Consider the following 14,453-nt stretch of genomic DNA (forward strand, 5'->3'; position numbering starts at 1 on the left):
AGAAGTACGTCCTCGTGGCCTAGAGCTCAGCAGAAAGGCTAGGGCTGGAGACCAGGGACCTCCTGCATGGCACACGGCTGGGCCAGACCCCCTGGAGGGGACACCACCTCGAGGACAGGCTGGCATCTTGCGCCAGAGGCCGCTCGATGGCAACGTGGACATTCGTGCTGGCCGTGGACATGCTGAGTCCAAGCAGATAATCGGGCCCCCGGGGAGGCATCCAGGCAACTCCAGCCAGGATTCTAAAAGGCACGGCCCCCTGCAGAAAGCACCAGAGGCCCCGCCGGAGGCTGAGTGCCAAGCCCTTGTCCTGCTCTATTGGTCTGCAGTGCACTGAAGGCCCTGTAGCATGTCACATGCGCACACTTCCTGTCCACAGTCCACATGCCCCGGGAACGCAGCTCCCGCCCACACGGCCAGAGCCTGTGTCCACCGCGTCCACTGCTACAGCCCCAGAGCCCAGCACCGTGCCTGGCTCAAAGTGGGGGTGACGGATACTTGCTGGATGGAAGAACGAATAGCTGCGTGTAGGGGGCCCGGTCAGCCACCCCTGATGGAGACAGGGGCACAGCTCCAAGAGCTGGCATTTTCTGCTTCTCGCTGCGAGATAAACACTGACCAATTGTGGCTTGGAGTCTCCGTCATTACCTAAGGCAGGCACCAGTGGGCCTCCCCGGGGGAGCTAACCTGCAGGGAGCTGGTAATTGGGGCATTACCATGATTCTTACCCCAAGATGCTGACAAGATTTTGGCTGTCTTTGTGACAGTCACAGCTCCTGCAAAAGTCACCATGGCCCTTGCGTGTCCCCAGTTCCTCAAGCTCTCTAAGGGCTGTCTGCCCATGGGTTCCACCTCTCCCTAACCCAAGGAACACGGCGGGTACAGTGATCATCCCCATTGGAGACGGAGAAACCGAGGCCTAAGGAGGTTCAGGAAGCTGCCTAAGGGTGCACAGCTGGTAAACGGTGGGACAGGGCGTAGAACCTGGACCTCCTGCCTCTGGAGTCACGGCACAGCGCCAGGCAAGGAGGAGGGAGCTAGGAACTCACTCCTGGTCTCACCTCTCTGTGTGCTCCTCCGGCCAAACCCCTGCGGAAGAGGTGGCCAAACACGCCCTCTGCATAGAGCGGGAAACCGAGGCTCAGAGGGGTTCAGAAAGAGCCCCCAGGTGACGAGGCAGGAAGTGACTGAGCTAGAATTTGGCCTCCATCTGTTTGCCCGAGAACTTGTCTCAACAGTGACCGAGACTTTGCCCCTGGGCAAAAACCCAAAGGGTGACACGTGGGCCCTGATAAGAACTCCCTGTTCGTTTTCTGTCTACAGACAGGCGGCGGGGGTGGAGGGGAGGAGTTCTCCCGCAAGTTCTTCCTGCTGTCTCACCCTGTATCATTCCTGCCATGGTCAGGGACACACAGACGTGTGGAGCCACTCATGTGAGCGCAGACTCCAGGGCATCTAAGACACGGAAGCATAATTCTGGGGCTAAGTCCCAGGCCCCACCTTGACTGTCTGAGAGACCCTGGCAAGCTGGGGTCCTCTCAGAACTTCAGTCTCCTCCTCTGTGGAGTGTGGGCAGCGCCATTTGCCTCATGGGACGGTTGCAGGGAGGCAGAGACCATGGCGGAGCAGAAGAGGCCTCAGACCGTGTTGACGGAGCAGGTGGCAAAAGCTCATTCTCTAAGCACCAAGTAAACTGTCTGAGACCAAGGCAATTACAGCTGCCAGGACACCACCAGCAGGTCACATGGGTACAAGCTGAGCCAAGGACGCTGGGCTCAAAAACGGCAACACTGATTCTATTTATATAAAGTCCAGAAAGAGACAAACTGATCTCGAGGTAGAAGTTAGGACTTCTACCTTGGGGGGAGGGGCACGGGGGGGACCAGGAGGAAGCAGGAGGGAGACTTCTAGTGGACTGGTTGGGTTATACACGCACATGTTCACTGTGTGAAAATGCATGAAGCTGGACACTTGTCTGCACGTATGTCGCAATAAAAAGCAAAAGAAAAAAAGATGAATGAGAGGGAAGGAAGGGAGTGGAGTGTGCAATCTAGAGTATTGGGGTGTGTCAACCAAGATCTCAGGGCAGGAGGGACCCCCAAAGACCCTCAGTCTACTCCCAGTGCTACGTCCGGTCCCCCAGGCCTTTCCAAGGGGCCATGCCTGCTCCTTCCTTCATGGCCAAGGAATCGTCTCCTCCAGAGGAAACTCAAATCATCTGTGACAAATGATATACGTGACCTCAGAGAGTAGAGAGGGGACAAGTGGCGGGCACATGCCCAGCTCCAGAAGGCAGATGCCACACAGCTTCAGGGGCTTTCTGCCACGTGAGACTGAAGGCACAGCCATTCTAGGTCTTTTGAGTTATTCAAAAGAAGCCCCAAATCCACATTTTTACGTGTGTAATCCTGATTTTCAAATGCTGCAAAAGAGTTCGATTTTTTAAAATCCCACCCTACACGTGTGGTCCCTTTTTGGTCAACGATCACCAGCTGGTGTCCTCCTGGGTGGGCAGGTGGGTGTCCTCAGACACCAGAAGACCCCCACAGGAGGCAAGGAGAAACAGAAGGTGACCCCCACACCCCCTTCTCTGACCAGACAGGCTTTGGGGAAAGCAATGGGTTTCATGTGTGACTCTGACCAACTGGATCGTGTCCAAAGTTGGACTGAACTCTTTACAATTCCCTGTGTCAAGAAGAATGATGCAAAGAATGACGGCTCTGTGGTCTGAAAAGGAGGAATACTGGGCTGTGATTGGAGGGGTGGAGCAGAAAGTGAAAGTTCCTGGAAAGCTAATATGGCTATATCTTAGGAAAAATCTTAGCCCAGTCAGAGCTGTCTAGCTGTGGAAACTGGCTTCTGGAAAGCTCCACCCTCACAAACAAGGCTGTCAACAGGAGTCTGTGGCTCTGCAGGCTCGGAGAGCTGCCAGCCCAGTGGTCTGGTGTCTCTCCTCTCCAGAGAAGTGCCGTTTCCTCTTTTGAAAAGGCAGGACGCTCTCCTGGCTGCTCCAGGAAAACCTCAGACCTTCTCCTCTTCTCCAAAACGCTGCTCCCTTATATCCAACCAAGAAATTCAGTTCTTTTCCACTCGACGCCTTGTGGGGGGTGGGTTCAGAACAGTGGTTTAGTGCCACGGCTTCCAGGTCAGATATCTGCATTTGCACCCAGACGCTGTCCCTTCTGAGTTGTGTCACCAGGTAAAGTCACTACCACGAGCCTCCGTTTCCTCCTCGGGAGAAACGGGGTGGCTCCCACTCCTCTACCCACCTCCCCCCAGCTTAGTGCCTGCTGTAGACTGGGGACTCCACTCGTCGTCACTCCGCTCTGTGGTCCCCTCTGCTTCAGTGTGGCCTTACTGTCAGCCCCTGGGGAAGGTGCTCATTGGGCAAATGATTTGCACAATGATTGGACCATTTGTGATGCCAGGCTGGCTGACCTATGGCAGGACAGCACTCCAACAACCATCTGAGTAGTAGGTGGGTCTTCAGCATTTGAGCCCGGTTCCCATTATGTGCTTACACATAGTGGTGACGACTGAGAACGCTGAGAACTCGGGTTCACAGCCCTGCTCTGCCACCTTCCCACTGTGTGACCCTGGGCAAGTTACTAAACCATTCTGTGCCTGTTTCTTCATGTGTGAGGTCTGAGTAAGAGCAGGTCCTACGTTGTCGGGTGATTCTACAAGTTGAGTGAGATAAGGCAGGTATGTGGCTCCTCTGTCCCTCCCTGACCTGCGCTCCTGCACCCGAATTCCATCCTAATTCGCATCAGCTTCCTTGTGGGCTAAACACACCACACCTGTGGGTCCCACCTTTGCACTTGCTGTTCTCTCTGCCAGGACCACTCTTTCCCCCAAAAAAAACACATCCACGTGTCTTTTTACTTCAGGTCTTAGCTCAGAAGTCACCTCCGTGGAGTCACCTCCCCCACCAGACTGCCCGCTCTGCGAGGGCCTCCCTTTCACAGCCCTGGCTGCCCTGTCTCCAGCCCCTGGCGAGTTTGCTGAGTGAATGTAAACAGTGAGCCTCGCGCCAGTCCTCGACCCATGTCCACGCCTGTCGCTTTCAGCTTTGTCACCCGGCTCTGCAGGCTGGAAGACTTGACACATCCACTGTTCAGAATTGCACCCCGCCCCTCAGGAAATCGGTCCTACCGAACCCTTGAGGGCCAACCTCTCCTCCCCTCACTGGGACCCACATCCTCCCTCTTTCACGGGAGGGAGGAGGAGAGAACCTGGAGGCTGGCCCAGCTAGTGGCTGTCCCCAAAGAGTCACAGCACCCAGGCCTGCTTTAGCTAAGACCCTGGATTTCTGAAACAACCTCGGGGAAATGAGGAGGCCCCAGGGGGGGCCCTAGAGTGAGAATGAGTCAGTCGGAGCCAAATCTGAAAACTTTCAGGTATCACCACTTCTTGGAAAGACACAGACATGTACCCTGAGACAGAACTGTAAGGCAGGGGCACACAGGGGGCCCGGGAGGGGGGTCAGTGGGATGGACGAGCCCTTCTCTGCCGTGGTGCCCTCCCCGGGGTCCATCCTTCCAGCCCTCGCCCCTGTCTCTCTGACATCCCTCCACCGACCCCGCCCTTCCCCCCCCTTCGCTTTTCTCCTAGCACTGTCACTAGCTGACAGCATACTGCAGGTCCCCGTTCTCTCATGTGAAATCCTGGGGGGGGGGGCAGGCGTGTTTCCGAATTACTCAGATTAAAGAAAGGTTATCTGGTATAAAATCCCACCTGACGTAAGCACCCCCGCCCCCCACGCAGCCAGAGCAGCAATCACGTGACCATCTTTGCAGAGAGAGATAGAGAGAGAGAGAGAGAGAGAGAGAGAGAGAGAGAGATGCATCCACACCAAGGAGGAGAAATAAAGACCCCAGATGGCCTCGGGTTTAGTTCCTGTCGGGTCGTGCTTCCAAGCGAGTTATGAAAAAGCTTTCGGGTTTTCAGAGCTGGTGGATTTTGGAAGGATTGATAAGGGCTGTAGATCCATATGTATCTGTGGGTTTGTGAACTGCCTGTTTTCTCAACTAGAATGTAAACTGCAGGAACAGGAGGGCTTTGTCTGGTGTTCTGTCACAGCACCAGCCACCGTACCTGGCACGTACAGGGGCTTAATAAATATTTGAAGAAAACAAGGAATGAGGAAACCAAGGACTGGATATGGAGATGCGACTGTGTCCTAAATGGGGAGAGAAACAGCAATTGGCGAGCCACGGGCAAAGTGCCTATAAAAATGATCTCATGACCATCTGTGTCCTATACCCATTTTACTGACAGGCAAACTGAGATTCAGAGAGGTCAAGCAACTGCTTCCAGATCACAGATGGGAAGCAGCAAGCTCACCTTTGGACGTGGGGCCCCTGTCTTCAAGCCTCTATGCCCTTCTCTCTGCCTCCAGCTCACAGAAGCAGAATTGCTGCAAGTCACAAGACACAGCAATGGGGGTACAGACCATCTGATGGTGGGTCCGGTAGGACCCTCCAGCCACCAAGTGGGGTTCTCCCATCCACGCTCTTGCAAGGGCAAGTTCATACACCATCCAGGCAAGCCGCTGGCCTCTCTTCTAGACTAGTGAAGGGAAATATGACCAAACGTGTCCAGGCATGTCTCCACCGGGCCAGTCACGAGGAATGCTGGGAAATCTGTCCCTCTTGCTCACCCCAGGAAACTGGGACAGTGGGAAAGAACACGGGCTGGGGAGGAAAGCAGGTTCTAATCCCTTCGTGTCTCTGTCATTCCTAGACATGGGACCTTAGGCAAAGTCCCTGCACACAGCTGTGATTCTCAGTTTCCTCACCTGCAAAATGGGCAGACGAAACCCCATACAATGGGGCACATTGATTTACTACAAATCCATGTGTTTACTCCGTACCAGCCACTGTTCTGTGTGCCCGACACTTATTCATTCTTTTCATCATCACTACAACAGCATAGTCACTACAATTTCACAAATGGGGAAACTGAGGGCCTGAGAAGCAGCAAACTTAGGAAGCAGCAAACCCAGCCTCTGAACCTGGGCAATCTGGCTCCAGGGTCCCTGCTCTTAACCTCCAGGCTACACGTCTTGACAGGTAACAGCGGACATGCATGTTTACTGTGGACATACGAGGTGTGGGAAACTGTTAAGTGGCATATAAAACACGATGCCATTCACCCGCATGAAAGCTCGCTTTGACCAGGGTGAGGAAACAAAGCAGCCGGGGGCTTCGGTCCCTGCCCCCCCTCCTAGGTGCATGGAGGGCACCTGAGCTCAGTGGCCCGTTTGGTCTCGAACCCTCTCCTCCATCCTGGGGTAGGGTTGGAGAGGAGAGGGGGAGGGGTCCAGGAAAGATTCTCTCTCCTCACTTCTTTGACTTCCCTTCAGCGCCTTGCTATGAGGTGGGTGCAAAAGTCATTGCGGTTTTTGCAATTATTTTTAACCTTGTAAACTGCAATGACCTTTGCACCAAGCGATCCCGGGGTTGTGCTGCACGATACAGAGACCGTACTGTACAAAACCCATCCGGATTGAGTCACTGCCCAGAATGTGGAAATGCTCAGGTCATCCGGACTTGCCGGTAAATGGATGTGCTGTAACCATGGTGACGCGCTCGTGGTTTTCCCCCTGCTGCCTTCCTATGGCTTCCCTCCAGATCTGTCTCCAGAGGTCCAGGCTGGCGCCCAGGAATCTGCATTGTGACTCCGATGTCTCAGGCAAAGGGAAGACACTGGCCTGCTTCTCAGCACGACGTTCGAGGCCTTTCCACAATGCAGCCAGCCCCACCTCGCCACCCCTCTCCCCACTCCCTGGCGCCACACAAGCGCCCTTCACATCTCCCAGTCTTTGCCCAAGCAGCGTACTCTTCCCGCCCGCTCTCCTCCTGCCGAGCTCCTCTAATGCACCAAGGCTGGCTCAGAGGTCTCTGTTCCCCATAGCCCGGCTCACGCCCCCCCCCCAGGGGTTGATCACCCCTGCTGTGCTCTTTCTCTGAGGGTAAACACCCTTGCCCTAAACAGCACTGGAGCAGAGCCCCCAGGAGCGCCAAGGACTAATGAGTGAGGGAACGGCTGGGCCGGTCACCCCCCCAATCCTAGCTGAGTTCAAGGGGCCTTTGCAGGAGTCTGGAATCCCCTAAGTGTGCAGAAACCTGGGCCAAACGGACACCTGAGCCTCAGTTTCCCCATCGGACTTTAGGATTTTAACCAAAGCTCTGATGTCCCAGCAAAGGCTCCAGCTCCTAAAATGCCACCCACAGGGGCCCCAGCTCACAGAAGGCTGGGGAAGGGCAGAAGCTAGGATTCACGCAGGATTCAGGGTAGCCTGGGGAAAATCTGCGAACCCAGCATTTGCCACCAGGTCACTGGTCCCCAGTCTCTCCTGATTACAGGAAATATAGACTTTTTTTTTTTTAATCCAGGCTCCTGGGTTTATTGAATCAGAATCTCACAGAAGGGGCCTAGGAATCTGCACTTTAATCAAATCCCCTGGAGAATTCATTTATGGGGTAGGTTGACAAATATTGTTGACAGGTGGAGAGCAGAGGGCTCGGGGCATCACACCGCCTGGGTCCCCATCCTGATCCACACTTTGGGGTGGTGGGGGGGACGGCATCACCTTGGGCGATTTACTTAGGCTGCCTGAGCTACCTCGTCCTCATCTGAAAAATGGCCATGATACACACACAGCACGACCAGAAAGGTTGTTTTCAGATTTAACTCAGAATGCTGACCGTGTTCAGAACAGAGCCTGAAGAAAATAAGCCCCAGGAAAAAAAACGATCGCTACTACTGGATCCATCCAGCAATATTCAAATAGGGAGTACAAAGGTGGAAAGGGCCTTGTTTGCCCAGATTCCTTCACCTGGTGTCCAATTTTACAGTTTGCGGAACTTTCCCCACCCTTTCTCTGCTCTCCTCCCCAATTCTCTCCTCTCCTCCCCAATTCTCATCAACTCTCTGGGCGCGGGGCCGGAGGTGACTGCCCAGAGAAGGGGACCTGCGTGGCCCAAGACCTGCCTTACCCCACGCTCCCGTCGTTTCCCACGTTCCGGACAGATGTCTCGGCACGAGTTTGGGGGCCCGCGCCGGGTGTCTGAGCACCCAGGAGCCAGCCTGCCTTTCCAGCTCCCCGCCTCGGCTGTCCCTGGACGACAGGGACAGAGCCGACCGCTCTCCAGGCACGAGCGGTCCTAGCGCGGGTCAGGGAGGTGCCAGGGACCCCCCGCCCCCCGCCCGGGGCCCTGGCGACCGCCCAGCACTTCCCCAGGACGATTCCTCCCGCCTGAGACCCGCGAGCCAGCCCCGCGTCCTACCTGCACGCTCCGGGTCCATCTGCCGAGCCAGCGCCCAAGCGGGAAGTGGAGACAGTGGGGTGGCCTGGCCCGGCCCGCGGCGCCACTTGGGGCTTTCCTGGGCGCGGGACTCAGCCCGCCCAGCTTCCTGCGCCCCGCCTGGCGCCCGCCCCCAGATTTGCATGCGCCGCCCTGCCGCCACACCCCCACTTCCACGCGGAGGGCGCCGAAAATCCCACGTCCCTGTCGATGTCCCCTCAGCCCACTCCAGGCCCGGCCGCTGACCTCCCCTGGGGGCACCCCCCACCCACCCCCCACACCGTCTCCCCGGAAGCAGCTGGAGGTCACGCCCCACGGAGAACCCGCAGTAGTTCCCCCACGCTCTCAGAATAAAATCCCATCTTCCAACAACACCCCCCCACCCCCGCATTAGGCTCTGGCCGGTCCCTCCGCCCCTCCCGCTGCCCTTCCTTGGGGGGAGGGGGGCCTCGCCTCATCCCCGCAGAGCAGAGCCGCAGGTGGGCAGGTGTTTGGCGCTAGGCATTTGGGCAACTTGAATCCTTCTCCACTTCCCAGCAATCCAACTCTTGCTAAGTGCCAATGTGTGCTGTGCCGTCCACAAGTGTTTCCTGAACGCCTACTATATGCTGGGCTCCATAAAAATGTATAGAGAGCAAAACAACCCTTCAGCGGCTAGCTAGTACAACCTGACTGGCCCTGTGCTAAGGCACTCCCTGTATTTACTCATTGGATTCCCACAGCTACCCTCCTCTGAGGGAACTCTATTCCTACCACTGAGGCACAGACCCCCTGAGGAGAAACTTGCTCAGAATCACGCAGCAGACGTGGCACTTGAACTCAGGTTCCATAGACCACTAACTACAGGACACCATAAAAGCCCTGATGTAGCCATGAGATAAGGCAAACACTAAATTAGAAGAAAGTAAAACAGAGAGGGACCTATGGGGCCAGTGGCGCTTGTGGTTAGGTGTCCCTGGGGAGGAGACATTTGAGCTGTGAGTCTGAAGAGGATATGGGAGAATACTAGTTTAGGAAATGAGAACAGCAAGTGCAAAGGCCCTGGGGTGGGAACCAATTTAACATGTCTAGGGATTGCGGGAAGGCCAGGTAGGCTTGAGGAGGAGGAAGCAGAAGGAGATGAGATAGAAGATGTGCAGACTCAGGCTTAGCAGTACGTGGACCCAAAGAGTAATCTGACCCCCCCCCCTCGTGCTCAAGGAGATGCTGGTCTGAGAGTGGAGGCAAACTCCTCGGAGCCAAGGACGTGACAGCCGAATGGGGTTGTGCGGTGAGGGTGGGCCAGGGAAGCAGCGAAGCCTCTGGTCAGGGTTGGCTTCCTAGGGGGAGGGCACAGTACGTCAATTCTCTTTCATTATTCTTCACGTACTCATTCTTTCTTGGCCCTACTGTGTGCTTAACCCTGTGACAAGTGCTGAGGACACAGATATGAAGATATGAAACAGGCATGGCCCTGCCCTCTGAGACCTTACAACCATATGGGCCAGACAGCCACCGACCTTCAAGTAAGTGACTTGGTCCCGGGAGTCCAGGATGGCTTCCTGGAGGAGGTGGCCTTTGAATGGTATCTCTAAGGGTCCTTGGGGAAAAGGAGACAGGCATTCAGGTGGAGGCGACTGCATGCGCAAACACTTGGTGGTGAGCTGTGCCATGGGGGCGGGAAAAATTACGATTATTTATTCAGCATCATTTATTGATGCCTGCACGTGCAGGGTGTTGAGCCCGGGGTGGGAGAGAGAGAAAGAGACTCAGCCCCTGCTTTCCTAGCCTTGGGGGTCTGGTTGGGGCCCTGACACATAATTAGACACAAACAATTGAGTATAGTGACAGCTGTGATGGGGCAGCAGAGAGGAGAGGAGAGGGGCCTCCGACCTGGGAGCTTGGGCTTCCAGAGGGAGTAGGAATTGGCCAACAAGGTGTGAATTCCACAGGTCAGATGGGAATCCCACAAAGCCCCTACCCGGGCCGCTCCAGCAGGATGCTTCACAGAGAAGGGTTTGTTCCTGCCTAGAAAAGCTCACACACAGTGTGTCCCACTCACCCACATTCACAGATTCACCAGCCCACACATATTCACACTCATATACTGACACACTCACACACACACACTTGCACTCACTCATCTATCCATACACATTCACATCAGGTACTTACAGTACCACATGTGTTCACAGCCACTCACGCTTACTCACACACCTCTCATGTTCACACTTACACATCCACACACATTCACACCCACGCACGGACCCACACTCATATACTCACACACGCAGCACTCCCTTCCACACTCCCACACCTGCAGTCACATTCACACACTCACAATCGGTATTTGATCCCCGGGCAGCTTGGAATGAACTCCGCCCGCTTCCCTTTGTAAAGAAGAAACTTATTTTGTCCTGGCGTGGCGTGTCTGAGTTTGAGCCCAGTCTCATCTGCAGACAACAGCAGAGGTCTCCCTTTGGGACTGTGTGGCGTGGGCTGTCTGCTTTCCTGGCCTGGCTCCCAAACTGGGCTCCCACCCTGTTTTGTACATCTGTAAGTCATTCTTCACTCTTTCGTTGCTTGCCACCAGACTGCCTCCGTCCGTCTGCTCAATGTGGATCAGTCCCTGGGCCTCAGCTTCCACCTGTGCAAAGCGAGGAGGATGACAGACCCCCCTGTGGGGGGCCGTGGGAGGGTGGAGTGATGAAATACGTGAAAAGTGCCAGGGACGATGCCCGGTACACATAAGGCGCTTAGTCAATGTCCGTGGTGGTTCTTACCAGAATGAAGATGAGAAAGAAACCACATTGGAACCTGATCCTCGGCGGGCCTGCTTGCTTGCTTGGGAAATGCGGCTGGAAACTGAAAAGACAGAAAAGGATGCGGTCGGGTGTGAAGACATTTGGGAAATCTGGGGGAACGGAAATCTGGGAATTCTTTGTACTTTTCTTGTAACTTTTCTGTAAATCTGAAATTATGTCAAAATAGTTCAAGAAAACAGGGCATTGTCCCGAGGCCCAAGAGAAGTAATGAATGTGAAGTTGGTCATCTCACATGCAATTCCACTTCTCACGTTCCTGCCCACACTGTCCAAACTTGATCAGAGGCTGTGTCAGGCCCCGAAGAGGGGCCTGGAGGCCCCAAAGTAATAAAATCTCAGGCCCTCACCTCAAGGGCTTCTTACATATTGCCCCAGTCAAGCTCAGCTCCCATTACATCACAACACACTTGTTTTTAAGCCTAGCCTTCAGGTTTTAAAAAAATTAATAAAAATTAATTAAAAAGTTTTACGACGGTGGTATAGTTACAGAAAAATTGATAGCACAAGAGCCCTCACAGACCTTCTCCCCCTGCACACAATTTCCCTTATTAACATTCTGCATTAATGTGGTACATTTATGACAATTAGTGAAGTGACATGTATACGTTATTGTTAACTAAAGTCAGTAGCTTAAATTACGGTTCACTCTTTCTCTTGTACACAGCGCTGTGGGTTTTGACAAATGTATAATGGTTGTGTCCACTAATACAGCATGTAAAAGAATCGTTTCACCTTCCTAAACATCCTCTAGGCTGATCTTTTTACTGTCCCTAGAGTTCTGCCTTTTTCAGAATGTCATATAGTTGGAATCAGACAATATGCAGCTACGAAGACTGGCTCCTTTCACTTGGTAATACGCTTTTAGGGTCCCTTCCGGTTGTGACTTGATAGCTCCTTTCTTTTGAGCTCTGAATAATAGTCCCTTCTCGGGGTGTACCATAGTTTATGTGTCCCGTCAGCCACGGAAGGACTCCTTGGTGGCTTTCAGTTTGGCGCAATTATGAATAAAGCTGCTACAAACACTCGTCTGCAGGTTTATGTGCAGAACCTGTTTTCGACGCCTTTGGGTGAATACCAAGAGCGATTGCTAGATCACATGTTAAGAATATGTTTAGTTTTGCAAGCAACCCCAAATATCTTCCAAGATGGCTGGACTGTTCCCACCAGCAATGAGCCAGAGTCTCTGTTGCTCTGTATTCTCGCCAGCATTTGGCGTTGTCAGTGTTTGGGATCTTAACCCTTCTAGTAGATGTGTAATGGTATCTCGGGGATGTTTTAATTGGCAATACCCCTAAAGACATATTAAGGTAAGTATCTTTTCCTATGTTTATTTGCCATCTGTATATCTTTTTTGTCTATTGAGATCTTTTCCCCATTTTTTTTTTATTGCTTTCAATTACAGTTCACATTCAGTATTTTTTGCTACTTCGGACTCCTGTTTTGCCCATTTTTAAATTGGGTTGTTTTCTTATTGTTGAGGTTTTTAAATTCTTTGTATAGTTTGGATGCAAGTCCTTCATTGCGTATGTGTTTTGAAATGATTTTCTCCAAGACTGCGGCTTATCTTTTCATTCTCTTAACAGTGTTTTTTGCAAAGCAGAAGTTTTTCATTTTAATCAAGTCCAAGTGAACAAAATTTTTCTTGCATGGATCATGCTTTTAGTTTTATATCTAAAAACTCACTGCCAAACCCAGAGCCTTGATTTTCTCCTATGGTATCTTCCAGAGGTTTCAGTTTTGTATTGTACATTTAGGTTTATGATCCATTTAGAGTTATTTTTGTGAAACGTCTGTGCCTAGGTTCTTAGTTCTTTCCTTCTTTTCTTTCTTTTGCAAAAGGATATCCAGTTGTTCTAGCACCATTGTGGAAAAGGCTATGCTTTTTCAATCAAATGGCCTTTGCTCCTTTGTCAGAGATTAGTTGACTATATTTGTGTGGGCTATTTTCTGGGCTTTTATTCTGTTCCATTGATCTATTTGTCTATTCTTTCACCAATACCACACGTTTTGATTACTGTAGCTTTATAATAAGTCTTGAAGTTGGGTAGTACTACCCAATACCAATACCAATACCGTGTGTCCCCGAAAATAAGACCCAGCCGGACAGTCAGCTCTAATGCGTCTTTTGGAGCAAAAATTAATATAAGACCCGGTCTTATTTTATTACAAGACCGGGTCTATATAATATCATATATCATATAGGTGTTATGTTAATTTTTGCTCCAAAAGACGCATTGGAACTGATTGTTCGGCTAGGTCTTATTTTCTGGGAAACAGAGTAGTCCTTCAACTTTATTCTTCTTTTCAGTATTGTGTTGGCTATTTTCAGCGTTACAATCTGTCTGTTAATATTCACAAAATAACTTGATGGGATTTTGATTGCGATATGTTGAATCTGTAGATCAAGTTGGAAAGAACTAGCATCTTAGTATTGAATCTGTCTAGCTATAAATGGAGTATCTCTTCATTTATTTAGATCTTTGGTTTCTTTCATCAGTGTACGATAGTTTTTTTCATACAGATCTTGCATATAACTCATTAGATTTATACTTGTGTTGTTTGTGTGTGTGTGTGTGTGTGTGTGCGTGCGAGTGCACGCGCACTCATGTAAATTTTAATTTACATGGTAATTTTTAATTCCAAATTCCAACTGTTCGTTGCTAGTACATAAGAAAGCAATTGACTCTTGTAACCTTACTTGTGTCCTGCAGCCTTCCTACAAAAACTTACTAGTCCCAGGAGGTAGTAGCTAGATGATAGATTGATTTATTGATTTCTTTGTCAACTCCCTAGGAATTTCTACAGAGACAATAATGTCATCTACAAAAACAGTTTTGTTTCTTCCTTCCCAAGCTGTACACCCTTTCTTTTCTTTTCCTGATCTTATTGCATTCCCGAGAACTGGATGTTGAGTAGGCACGGTGAGGGGCATCATTGTCTTGTTCTTGATCTTGAGAGAGAAAACATCCAGTTTCTCACCATGAAGTATTTTGGTAGCCGTAGGTTTTTTGTAGCTGTTCTTCCTCTAGCTGAGAAAGTTCCCCTCGACTCCTAGTTTGCTGAGCGTTTTTATCCTGAATGGGTGTTGGATTTTGTCAAGTGCTTTATCTGCACTTGTTGTCATGATCGTGTGATTCTTCTTCTTGAGTCTGTGGGTGTGATGGCTACCGCTGTCGTCTAAATGCTGAACCAGCCTTACACAGCTGGAATCAGTTCTGCTTGGCTGTAGTGTGTAATTCTTTTCTTGTACATTATTGGGTAGGATTTGCTAGTGTTTTGTTGAGGATTTTTGCATCTGTGTTCATCAGGGATACTCGTCTGCAGTTTTCTTTCCTTGT

The 14,453-nt window shown here is 51.6% G+C and overlaps 1 protein-coding gene across 1 annotated transcript in view; it reads right to left on the reverse strand.

The window, feature by feature from the left end:
- The window catches only part of IL4R (interleukin 4 receptor), a 31,282-nt gene extending 22,910 nt beyond the window's left edge, over nt 1-8,372 (reverse strand). Inside the window, 1 exon segment of the mRNA XM_033101672.1 lies at nt 8,295-8,372. Coding sequence (XP_032957563.1) covers nt 8,295-8,313 — 19 coding nt within the window. The 5' untranslated portion in view covers nt 8,314-8,372.
- Between the last annotated feature and the right edge of the window lie 6,081 nt (nt 8,373-14,453).

Source organism: Rhinolophus ferrumequinum (genome assembly GCF_004115265.2).
Source record: "Rhinolophus ferrumequinum isolate MPI-CBG mRhiFer1 chromosome 15 unlocalized genomic scaffold, mRhiFer1_v1.p scaffold_54_arrow_ctg1_1, whole genome shotgun sequence".
In the NCBI taxonomy this organism is placed as follows: domain Eukaryota; kingdom Metazoa; phylum Chordata; class Mammalia; order Chiroptera; family Rhinolophidae; genus Rhinolophus; species Rhinolophus ferrumequinum.